The 13,540-nt window shown below is 38.5% G+C and overlaps 1 protein-coding gene across 1 annotated transcript in view; it reads left to right on the forward strand.

Annotated features, from left to right (window-relative positions):
* si:ch211-266k8.4 (rab GTPase-activating protein 1) overlaps positions 1-13,096 on the forward strand; it is a 54,070-nt gene extending 40,974 nt beyond the window's left edge. Inside the window, exons 14-15 of the mRNA XM_061036810.1 lie at positions 327-602; positions 12,609-13,096. Coding sequence (XP_060892793.1) covers positions 327-602; positions 12,609-12,675 — 343 coding nt within the window. The 3' untranslated portion in view covers positions 12,676-13,096. The remainder of the gene's footprint in view (positions 1-326; positions 603-12,608) is intronic.
* Positions 13,097-13,540: the final 444 nt, after the last annotated feature.

A 13,540-nucleotide genomic window follows, 5' to 3' on the forward strand; every position in this document is an offset into this window, starting at 1 on the left:
GGTTGTCTGACATGTTGAATTTGTTAAGAAACTGGTAGAAGCACAGGAAGTTAGCTACAGGAGAATATTCATACAGAAGTTACAAGGCACTGCTTTCTTTCTTGGTAATTGCACTGAATTCTGCTTCCTCATGCCTGCATCAGCAGCTTTATATGTTCATTTGATTTTGTGTTATTTAATCATCTGGTTGGCCATCTCGCCAACAATTTACTGGCACATGAACATGACGTGCTCATTAATGTTGAAACCTAAAACTTTGCATACTGATTAATTAACAACTATTTGGAGCGCAAGTACTTCCTTAACCCAATAATATTTTCTTCCAGAACCTTCAAGAGGGCAGGCACAGGTCCTGTTGGAAAGGTGGCCAATTTCCACGGCAAACACAGCCAAGTGCAGCCCACCAGAGTGAAGTCACTCCGTGTCCTCCGATACAACAAGAATCATCTGAGCCAAACACCGACTTCCTCCTCTACCCTCACCTCTTCCTCCACACTTCCTCCTTCTCCCTCTTTCCTGGCTTCAAGTACGTCATCTTCCAGCACAAGTCAAAGTGAGGATCAGCCAAAGCAGCAGGACACACCCAGGACAGCTCTCCTCAAGTAAGAACATCACGAGAATCTCATTTGTCTAATAGTTTATAAAGTCACTCTTTCTTAATGTGCCCCCAAATCCCACATCGCACTTTCAGAAGTCTTAAGAAATGCAAGTTGAGCATAAAACCTGCCAATACTGCATTCTCTTAATGTGTGGATTTTGGCTTTGATTAGTATTATTTATTCCTTTTACTGGTTAAGTAATCCAGGTTTGAGTGTAAAAGCACCTCAAAAAGATGCCTCTCAGCCCATATCCCTGTGACTTTTATTTGACCTCCCCATGTCAGGTTTTACTGACGGCTTAGCCAGTTTTTAGAGTCACTGTTAAGCTGTCATCTTGATGAATGGAGAGCTCTAAACTGAATAATCTCAACACTCACAGTATGCTTGATGAAAGAAGTTTAAGATTCTTTGAGAAAGAAATCCCTTCAAAAAGTAACTTAACTATGATTTTTTTTTTTACTCTATGCAAGGTTAAGTTTGTATTTTGTTTTTGTCATTTCACTCAGATTTTTAACTCTTTAAACTGAAGATACCAAGTGTATAGTGGCCCTCCACTGAAATAGCTAACGCTTTGCTTTAGGTTACTTGAAAATCAAAAATATATTAAACTTTTTGTTGTTGCTAATTTTTTCATCAGAAAACAAGGACAGTGTAGAGAACTATCACCACACCTCAAACAAAAACATTCATTTTATTCCATTGCTAAGTTGAGAAGCAATCTGTGGTTCTGATCAGATTTATGTTTATGATTTATTTATATCCACAAAAGGTCAAAGATTCAGCCCTGATATTTGTTGTTGTGTCGTACTTTTTCATTCTGAAAGGTTCATGCTGACAAATGTCTTATTTTAACCACAAGAGCAGCACCATCCAGAAAAACCACACCCCGCTTCCTGCATGATTTTTACATCAATTAGTTTTGTGACAGGCCGTGGTGTTAAAATCAATATTAACAGATCACACTGATGAGTTTATTGTAATGTCTAATGGCTTTATGATAGTAGTGTGTGTGTGTGTGTTGACATGGAGACAAAAGATCAAACTGACTCTCCTCTATGTTCCATTGCATTTTACAGCAGGGCAGGGTGGGGACACCACAGCACATAAATAGACCTGCAGTTTCCTGTTTAGTAGGTTATCCACCTTTTATGCAGTAAGTCCCTCCCAAGAATGTCACAGAACTTAAACTAGACACATATCTGCTATTGAAATAAGAACTTTCTTTTATGTATGCATGCATTCCTGATGACAATTTGAAGTGGAGTTGTTTGTGGTTGAATGTGTGTGTAGTTCCATGTGTGTGTGAAAACGAGGAAAAACATCTGACCTGCACAGGAAGATGAGCTAAGCTGTTCTGTCTTTCCTACCTTAGTGATGGACACTATCTGCCTGCCAGAGGCCCAGACACACCCAGTCTGAAATTACTTTTCCACTTTCTGTGGCCTTTCTCTTTCTGGAGGTCAGATAAAGGAACAGAACTAAAAAAGAAAAGAGAGTGACAGAGAGACAATGACAGATAAAGTGCTACATACAGGGAAAGGGATGGAGTCTATATGGCATGGGTCTAAAACATGCAGATAAACACTGTATGCTACTGTGGCATTTTAACTATTTATATAATATCATGTGAAAGTTGTGGTACAACCATACACACGGTAAACAACATGGAGACAGACAGGTTATCAAGACAGAAAACATATTCCCAGAGAGAAACACAGCTTGAGCAAATACTGACACAGTGCCAGGTAACAAGCTCAACCTGTATTTTAACAATCATAGGTACACACATGCACCCAGTTCTTTATTCTTAATCACACGTTTACACAGTCATAAAAATAACATTTTCAATGCTGCATGTATTTTATATCCTGTATATTTTGGCAACTTATAGTTTAACTGAGTTCTCTGTATTTTATTTCTTCTTTACACAAAACGCACTCTTGTGGACACACTGACCTATAGAGGCACACACAAACAGTCTCCCTTCAGTATTTGATAGTTGTTTAGTCACTGTGTGAGGACACAGGGAAGTTGGATCCGATAAATTCATTGACATAATTAGTGTCATGTTTTTTCCCCCATGTCAGAGCAGCAGAACATGTGTTATCCCTGCAGTCTGTCAGAAGAGCACGGACTGAATGTGTGACTTAAGTACATTATCTGTACCAGCTTTAAGGACAACAGGCAGAGTCCAGTGTGCAGCCATTAGGTTGCATGTTTGGAACAGGACAAAACCATGATTCACACCTATGCATACTGCATGAGCTAGTGGGCATTAGTGTGTTTTAAAGTGTGTGTTGACTAGAGCTTGTCACCTGATCCTCTGGTGTTGTAGGCTGTATGTTCAGCAGTGTGGGAGCCACTCTATGGTCCTGTACTCAGCTCTCATCTTCTCTCTCTGGGGAAATGTGCGGAGACACATGTTAATTTAGTATCATGTGCTACAAGGTGGTTAAAGCAGATGTCCGGTCCTGTTCGAGGTCTCGTCAATTAAAAGGAAGTTTTTCCTCGCTGCTGTTGCCAAGTGCCTGCTCACAATGGAATCCCGGGGCCTCTGTACATAAAGGGGATGTCACGATCATTATTTCAGCTGAACATGGAGATATTGGCAAAGTAAGCTGCATGGATGCTTTGTTTTAAGACAGCTGTCAAATGTATGAAGGGCAAAGCAGTGAATGCAGACGTCCATAAATACCAGCAAAGGCAGTATGAGACTCATGTAATTTGATTTATTTATCTGCACTTTTTTTCAGTTCAGTGTTAGATGCAACACCGCATACACGTTAAATCCATTGCAAGCAAAAGAAAAAAAAAACTTTTCGAGATAGACCGACAATGCTGTATCAAAGTGGCTTTTTTAAATCAGCCTTTTGTATATATTTAGTAAAAATTAAAAACTAAATAAGATTAACATCTTAGATGCAGGCATATTTTTCTTAGGACATGAAAGAGAGACATGAAAGTACATGTCAAGCTTTTTAATGTCTTTAGGGATTTGTGACTCTCAGCAGATACCCTGAACTGATTATCAATGGGGGTAGAACACTTGATCTGGACTCTTTTTTTTATCCCACTCTTCATGAGAAGGGTCAGACGTCATAAGATAAAGTTTTCTGTGTGACCCGGCGCTTCAGAAATAATATTGGCTTTACTACACACTCCATAGTATCTCACAAAGTGTGATCATGTGTTTTCAAACTGAATGTTCATGTTGATGTACGTTGATAATTGTGCATGCTTCAATTGATGAAACACAGAATCCACTGCATTGCCTCAGTGCCTGTCAGCACCTGTGTCTGATCTGACTTGAAACATTGTTACCTCCTGGTAGATCCTTGCTTGTGTTCTTCTTACTCTCAGATAAATGTTGCTTTGGACAAAAGAATCTGTTAAAGAAAATTGTAACTTTGTAAATTTGTGAAATAGTTTGAGGTTATAACCATATGCATAAAATATCCTAAATCATTCGGGCAAACTGAATCTCATACATGAATTCACTAGAAACAGACACATACATACATAAACAGCCTCTACCATTGTTAAGGGAATTGCTAAGATGCAGGTGTTGTGGTGTTATGTAACAGGGTAGTGAGGATACAGAACGGATCAGTGCTCAAACGCAGCACATCCTATTTAAAGAAACAAAGGGACAGTGGAGCTGTAACTGCAGTGTTTAGTGCTTTAAGCAGCCATGTGACGCCTTTATCCCCCGGACTACCATCAACTAATCAGGCATGGCTTCAATCACTGTTAAATGTGCAGTAGCTAACAAGTTCAGTCGAAAATGTTTCAAAACACAAAGCTGCAAACACATGGACGTGTACACAACAACATGATATTTAGTTCAGACTAAATTCCGTTAAGACTTTTTACTTGCCATAAAATTGGATATATAAGCAAAGCAGCTTCTCGCCCTCATTCGGTCACAGTCATTCATTTAAAGAAAATGGTGATATACTTTTATGTAAATAAACCTTGTGGATGGCTGGATTATGAAGACTCTGGAAATAAAGAATACACTTGACAAGCAGAGGTGTGTAGTCCGACTCCAGGCCCATTGGTTGTGGGCTGCGGGTCCATACATCACAGCTATCATAACATAACAGCAGGCTGAAAGTTCCACTACTGTACCAGTATCTATCAGGATTGCAAACTCCACACATGGGGAAAATGGATGGCTATAGAAAGAGCTACACAGCTGCACAGAAACTGCACATTGTGCACTCGACACAATAGAAATCATCATGCAGGAAGACAGGTTAAGCCTTTGTTCCCTCTGGGACATCCCCTCTATACTGATGCAACTTATATCCCAGGTTTGATTTTGTGTCAGGTCAGTTGTCTGATTTAGTTTGCAGAGCCTCGGGGTAGCCTCGAGCCTACTGTATGTGTGAATCCTTTATCCTTGCTATAAGATAAATTCTGATGTCATTTGGTGCTATATGTATAAGTCGTGACAAACTTGGGTCTTATTTCTAAAACAGAAGACAAGTAGGAGTTAATTGTGCCATGCTTAGATGTAGAGAATTGTGAGTTTTTTATTTGGTTTTCATCTTAGACATATTTTCATGAAGTTTTCATATTATTTTGGCAGCAAAAATGCTTTAGAGTTGTTGACTTTTGTTGAGTATCGTCCTCTTAAAAAACCACACTACTGCAATCTTATTCATTCATTACATTCCTTTCAGATTTCCCAGCAATGCCAGGCTGTTAGTGTGTGTGTGCATGTGTGTGTGTGTGTGTGTGTGTACGCGTCTGGGTGTGTAAGCCTACTGCAACTGCATAATTCAGCCATGTGAATGATAACATCCTCCAGGTCACACATGAGTGAAAAAGCAAGGCTCCAATGACATCCCACACCGTGGTGTTTGTTTTAACAAAGACTCAGCCTTAGGCCTCACACAAACATTCACAACTTTATGATGAGTGTCAACCTTTACCCTGATTATAGTTTGGAAAGGAAATACATTAACAGAGATCAATTAACTGTTTAAACACTGCCTTAAAATATTTCCCCTTTCATGATATCCACACATCAATATCAATTCAAGTTTATAGTCAAGATTTCTAATTTGAAGTTGCCTTTGTTTTGATTTATCAGTCCAGAACCAAAGTATCCTTTTGTTTAGTAAGAACCTTTAACAATGTCATCATTACGTAGCCTATTGCGATATCCTGTGTGTAAAGTATTTCTGCTTGAACTAAACATGACCACTTTAGAGAAACCTTATTAAATCTATCACATCACTACAGTAAAGCTACAGCATGATTTACTGTAAACAGAGATACATGAGTTAAGCCTCAAGACACAATGTACAGCTTTTTGAATAGCTGTGGTGTTTGTTTAGAGAGGGGAACAAAAAGCCAACAGCTATAAATGTAAAAGTGAATGGACCATGAATGGACCACACCTCAGCCTGAATGAAAGGGTTCCCTCAGTGCCTGCAGCAGAGGAAAGTGATAAATTGAATAGATGGAAAATAAATTACTTTGTGTCAGCGCTCAGTTTTTATTTTCTGTGTCACAAAGGGTACTGTCATTCTTAATGGAAAAATCTGGTTTCACCAAGACATGTCATAAATTGTTGCTTATCTGTAGTCTTAAAGAAAGCACATATTTGAATGCTAGTGTTGTCAGTGAATGGAAAAGGTCATGGTTAATGGCCGTCAGGGAAAAAGCCTTGTAGGTTAAAAGTACAAAAGTAAACAGGGCTAGGATAAAAAATTCCCAAGCCCCCTGATGCAAAGACATTTTGGTACATAGTTATTCTTTCCAAGTTCAAGGCTTTACATGATACATACTCATATTTCTCAGTATTATATTTATGTTTCTTAGGTTTCAGTGTGCAATAATAATCATAGTAAAATGACTACAATGAAATGTGGTTATCAACTTTAATCACACATTAGAGCTAGGCTGACTTCTTCCACTGTGCATCCCCAATGATTGTCAGCTATCAACAACAGAGCCCTCTTTTTTTCATGCTGATTTAGAACCCCTGCCCAACTCTTTGTTTGGCACCAAACTTTGTTGTTTTTTTGTCATCAAGTTCAGACACACTCCTTTATCAACCTGAATATGTTTTTCATTTTCACTCCCACTTCCATTGTTTTGCTGTTTTTCCCATCATCATCTTGTTAAATCCTCTCTATGGCACCACAAAAGACAGTATAGCAAGTTTTATCATTACCCTTACATGATCTTTACATTTTGTCTTGTTTAAAAAAGGACTATAGTTTGGCATTAATAGCAATGACTGCAATTAATGTACAGATGAAGGAAAGAGCTACATTAATAACAAACCCTTACATCGAATGATCCAATGACAAAGATGACCAGAAAATTGGAAGAGGGGGAGGAGCTCTAAGTAATTGCACATTATGAATTGCATATTTGTCAACTCTGTGAAATAATATTTTTTTTTTTTATAGCACTTTACAAAAGCAATATCTTCCCACAGACCAAATTATGCAGTAGAAGAAGACGGGAAAGAGAGGGTGCTTAAAAGTCCCGATCTTATTTGTGTATGTAAGAATCTGACAAAAGACTACCCTGTGATTCCAAGTGTGGCAGCACAGCAGTGCTAAAAGTGAACTTGCTTGTGATACATGTCTGTATCTGATTACAGATCTGAGGTTTTGTCTACTGGCCAAACGCTGTAGAAATTAAACAACCCCAAAAAGAGATCCTGTTAATGGAGTTAAATGAGTCACAGATACTCACTCTGTTACGATCTACATTTCTCCTGCTTCTAATGAACTCTCATGTTTAAAGTCTTATCATCTTCACAGCACTTCCTATAGCCCGTATCTGAGATTGCAACTGATATCTGTCTTACTCTGAACACCTGCTGAGGACAGGATGAGGGACATAGGGCTGTAAAAGTTGGTGGTGAATGATTGAGCCTATTGTTTCTATAAGTGAGAAGACCCAGCTCTTCACTGATGTGTCAAATAAACATCCCCAGGTTAGATAAAAAAAAAAAACCTGGCCAGGTTGAAGTGCTTTGACAAAACATCAAAAAGTTTGAGATTCAGTTAGTTCTCCTTCTACTGTGTACCATCAATGAAGAGTCAGATATGTTACCAGACCCCTCCTCTGAACTTCCTAAACTTTCTCACTAAATTGTTTACCATGTCGCCTTTCCCATCTCATCTGTTCCCATCTCTGTTCTTTGGAGAACAGCAAGTCATTTTTCAATGACAATGACAAGTCAATTCTGTATTTCACAGAGCACTTTGGTCTGAAACCATACGGTAGGAGACAGCTTCACACTGCTGTAGCAGCGCAGCAGTTATTTAAATAATAATTCTAAAAGTCAATATTATAGAGGACATTTCTTTACATTCATTTTATTCCCAAATCAAGACACTGTTTACTGTGTGAATATGGACTTAAAGTCTTGATATATGATTTTTCACACTTAAATGTAATAGAAATCAAGTATATCCTCTGAAAATAACTCTGTGAGTCATGACTGTCTACAATGGGTGTAACACCCGAGTCCCACTGTCTGTGATGTTTTCAGAGTTTTCTGAGTCCTATCTTCAGTTTGTTTACATCGCCCAGACGGCCGGCTGACTCCTCCCCTCGAGTATAAAAGTTGTTTAATTGAGGGACTAGAGAAAAGAAGAATAACATACTGTACTCACTGCTTAACTGTGTTTCTAGATCACGCTCATTTCAGGTAAATTTACATGCAGTGTGACGATACGATCATAATAAAGATCGCTAGCATTAGCATGCTAACACAACAATGCAGTGCAAGTTGTTTTGGTTTCATGCTGGTGCTCAAGGGCGACATCTGCTGGACCCAAAAATCACATATAAAGCCTTTAAACACTGTTTTGAAATGCAAAATGATGGAATTTTAAACAGAGTTTATTAATGATTAACCATTAATATTTAGTGATTAAAAAAAACATATTGTTGACAGCCCTTTATCAGGATGTTAAGAATATTGCCTAACGTTCTCATGTGCTTTATGGATAAGCAAGTGAGAATGCAAAAGTTTATTTTCATTTCATTGTAAAGTCTACCTTTAATCTTCTCCCTGCTGCCCTTGGCAGATACCATCTTTGGCATTTCTTACATTTTTGTATTTGTGTATTTCTTTTGTAATATAACATTTTGGCTACCTGTAGAAAACGTAGACTCGATTATTACACTGGTCAAAATGTTTTCAGTTAATCAGTCATTGAAATGATCAGTATTACCATTATGCCTTGGACAAGTTAACAGAGGATGTGTCTTTCATTTATATCTATTTTTCATCTAGCTGAATTGGACACTGACAGCATTAGCATCTCTGTGCTATTACAAAGTTTTGGCCTACAGAGTAATTGAGCTCAGTTGGTGTGATTTGAAGAAATGGTTATACTGGTGCAGAACATTATGGCTTCCTGTGTCTCTCTCTCCTGTTCTCTTCCTCTCCTGACAGTATAATTGAATTTAAATTATGTAGGATGTATGTCTGCTTGAGCAGAGAGGTAGGAATCTCTTCACTTTGTTCATGTTCATGTGTATTTGTATTTGGGGGTATAGCACACAACATGTGTACTGTAAACATGTGCCAGTGTATGTTTGTCTCTAATCTGTTAGCTTTGCACATGTTCATGTACAACTTCTTCTACTTCTTGACCACTTCTATATGTCCATGTGTGAGTGATGTACAGCTCACGTTAGTTTCCTTCCTTGTCATAAAATATTACTGAGTTAATATATTTTCCCTTCAAAAGAAGCCGCGATTGAAGTGTTAAAACATTTAGACTTGGTGTCAAATTAGCACCAAGCCACATTGAAGAGGGCTTAGTTTGGACAAAAGTGGTTGAGTTACGAGTCAGGTGAAAAGATCTCGATTACCCACACATACAAACATGCATGTACACACAGTCATGTGAAGTCATTCAGTTGAACTGAGAGCATATTCAGGTTCCCCTTTTAACCCCTTTTACATCACCACTGCTGCTTATACTGAAAGTAGAAACACAAGCTGAGCATCAGAGATAGTGATGCTGCTGATGATAAAGATCAAACAATTAATTGGAAAAGAGGCAGAGAGGCAGGATCAGTTGCATAGGGATATGTTCTGCTGTTTAAAGCCAGCTGCTTGTGTGTTTAGTACTTCCACCTCGTTTCAGTCTTCATGGATCTAGCTGCTAAATTTAACTGACTAAACATCATATTCAGCATTGAATACTTTCTGAATTTAAAAAAAGCTTCCTTTCTCCTCCAAGCCTACCCATTATGAACACAGGTTCATGAGCATGTGCAGTGGCAGAATGTGACAGAGTGAACATCCTGTGTTGTGGCAGTAGCTCATGCCTCCCACACAAGTGTCATCATGGCAATGTAGAGTGTGTATGCTCACATGCTCTAAGATAAAGCAACCTGAGCTCAAGTCACTCAGCTAACACTATCACATTACTGTACCAGGCCTTCAGACTTGTGCGTGTGCGTGTGCGTGTGGGTGTGTGTGTGTCTAAATGTTTTGGCATGCATTTGACCATTGTGACTCTTTATGGCAGGAAACAATATTAACTTAGTAACCTTATATGACAGTGGAGCAAACTGCAGTGAGCTCTACATCAGTCATAAGACTCAATCTTTCAGGCCTGAACTTGTCAAGACAGCTCATTGTGCTCACTTTGAGTTCAACATCCTCTGACAGACATGAATAATATCTCTGTTTTCTCACAGCTCCTGAAACAGAAATAAATACTGATGCTTTAATATCTCCTACAAAAGCAAACGAGACCGTCAGGAAGAAGATTGACTATTACTATGTTGTTCTTCTTGATGCTGCAGCTGCCAACTTCAGCGAGGTATAGGTGTCAGACAAAGTGAGTTTGAGCAGCCTGCTAAAAGAAAACATCCCTTTTTACATTTTCCATGTTCAATGGAAGAAACTGCATACGCTTAATAGGACACTGTCTGTGCATGTTTAACTCCAGTGATTGTGTGAGAACATTTCTCGTTGGGTTGACAAAGACGTATTTTATTTGCACTTGTTTTGTCATTTCTTGTGTGTGGGTGGTCAGTCTTCAAAATGGGTGGTGTTAGTTTTTAGAGCTGTATGTATTCATTCTATAGAGCCATATCCATTCCTCAGGAAATAATTATTAGGTGCATAATAGTTTTTTCAGACTTTTCTTGGGTGTGAATGTGGTTATTCAAGTTCATTTAAAGACTGGAATGAATCATGTGGGGCCTACCTCACTGGTTGTGCTGCTTATTGGCAATGACTGACTTGGACAGCTTGTATAGTGTGAGGCTTGTGTCAAGGGTCACAATCACAATAGTGACAATTCCTCCATTGAATTAGCTCCATAGATGAATATTGTAAGAAGGCTAGACTGTGGGCTGGCCATGGTGAATGGATACTTACAATCAGTTTGAGTCTGTCTCCAACCACATGCAGTTAAAGCCACCGTGGCTAACCTTCTCAGGATAATCGCTCCACACTCACTCAGCTCACAAACAATCAAACACAGGCCAAACAACACTGATTCAATCAAACACACACTCACCCTCACACCACAGTCAAGACAAAGTCATTCATCTTATTAAACAGGTGTCATGTGGAGTCAAGTTAGGCTTGTCGATATCTGGTTGACAGAACAAAGTGTCTTTAATATAAAGTCCTTTTGTGTCAGAAAGAAACCCGACCTGTCATGTGTAAATGAAGAACATTTCTGCTCCATGTTGAAATGATCCATTAAACGGGCCATCAGTGATTTAAGATTTCAAAATGTTGAAGTCTCTGAAGAGGGCAAAGAGAAACAAGGAGCTAATGAGAACAAATGACAAGAGCACATGCACTTTTGTTTCACTCAAAATGTGTGTTTTCTTCTCAGATGATGTGAATCAACATATCTGCTTTATTGCTTATTGACAAGCTAAATACAAAATGCACCTTTTTCATGAAAAGATAACCAGTGATAGGAAAGTGACTGAAAATGTGTAACTAGTTAGTTACTAATTACTACTTCCAAAAAGAAACTTAGTTACTGCTTTTACAAATGAACTAGTTACTTAGGAAAGTAGTAGTACTTGAGCGTTACTTTTTTGTGCCAATACTCAATAACAGCTCAATTAACATTTAATTTTTAATAATGTGGGTACTTTGCTAATTCTGTGAAGGCAACAGAATGTATGTCGTCAACACAACATACCTGTCTTAGAATTGATTTTTAAATACTTTTAACTATCTTCAAATCCATGAATGGCCAGATAGATCCCTGAGATCATCAAATAAAAGTCTCCTCACTGTACCAAGAATTCACTCTACATCAGCCTATGGTGCCTTCAGTCACCACGGCCCTATTCTCTGGAATTCCATACCACATGATCTTAGATCTGCTACAACAGTTTGTTCTTTTAAAAGCAATCTGAAAATAATTTCTCACCAGATTTTAGTTAGGTTTTAATTATTTTAGAATATTAACGTTGTATGTTTTTGTCTTAAACCTTTGTTTTATATCAAATACCTTCTTATCGCATATGCTCTTACATTATGTTGCTTATTATCTTTGCCTGTTATTTTTCTGTTTTAAAGCACATTGAGTCTACGACTGTCGTATGAAATGTACTGTGTAAATAAACTTGACTAGTCCTGGCTTACGGATTGTTACAAATCAAGCTTTGTCTGTTTGGATGGAGCGGCTCCTCCTTGATCTGCTCAGCTAACGCGAGCTGCTCCTGGATCTCTGGTGTCTGCAGCACTGGAACACTGCAACACTCTCTAACAGCTAGTTTAGTAGAAGCGTGTTGTTGTTTAGCTCAGTGCTTCTTTCTTGTGATCGAAGTTTGCCTTCCTGCACATAGACTTCTATACAGGGAGAAGTAATGCTGGTATTTCTGAGAAAGAAAGCTCATGCCTGAATGATCATCAGCCTGTTTGTGTGTTTACTGCTTGTGAACTTCTTTCTCCAGGGAGGCTACTGTTCAGACGTTAGCATAACCTGTGTTTCTCTGTATAATAATTTTTCATTTGTCTTTCTTTCTTAGGGAGTTGTCTTCCAGACATCAGACCAGTTTCCCATTCCGAAACACCAGAGAGTCCAAGCTGATCTGACGGTGAAGACCGGTTGTGTGTAACAAGTGAAGAGATGCAACATTTCATAACTAATGAAACCACAAACTTGAGTCCTGTAGATCAGGTGATCTTGTTTGGTCTGGGATCCAGATGAGTAACTCCTAAGAACAATGAACCATATTAAATTGCAGTTAATGTCATCTGAGGACTCCTGTGTGAGTTCTCTATACCAAACTGTAGATCATCTAAAAGTGTTTCTTAAGTAACATAGATGTGTAAAAGCAGATTTTGACTGTTCATGAATATTATGCATTATGAAATTTGTAATGCAAATGTTTAGAGGGTAAAGTATCATGCATGTAGACCCAGATATATTTTTTATGTATGTGCTTTGCCCTGGTGCTGTTCAAAAGGACTGCTTTTTATTGTCTTAAAAACTATTAAAATTCTTTTTTAATGATTACTTCTTATCATGACTTTATTAGAATGGTTACTTATTTCTACAGGCTGTCTGACCGGCTGCAGTAGTGTTGAAGTACTCAAAATCGGTCTCCAGACCTCTTTTTGAAGGTCTCGTCTCGGAGTCAAAAGCACTTTCTCTCTGTCTTGTCTCAGTCTCGGACTGGGCGGACTGCGGATATTAAATCAAGACCGGTCAAGACTACCACTGACGAGCGATTTTTCCACTTGATTACTGAGATTAGAATGAAAACGCCTCTTTCTAAAAGAACAAATAACTTCAATTCACAGTTTGATTCTTATGCCCCGGTTACGGCTGCAACATTCCTGCTGTAACGTCTAAGTGAGTGACATCAAGATGATGATTTTTCAGTGTTTATGGTCTTGGTCTCAGTGTGGTCTTGACTACAATAGGCTGCAGTGCCACTGAAGTTTAAATGGGAGT

Source organism: Labrus mixtus, chromosome 4, assembly GCF_963584025.1.
Source record: "Labrus mixtus chromosome 4, fLabMix1.1, whole genome shotgun sequence".
In the NCBI taxonomy this organism is placed as follows: Eukaryota; Metazoa; Chordata; class Actinopteri; order Labriformes; family Labridae; genus Labrus; species Labrus mixtus.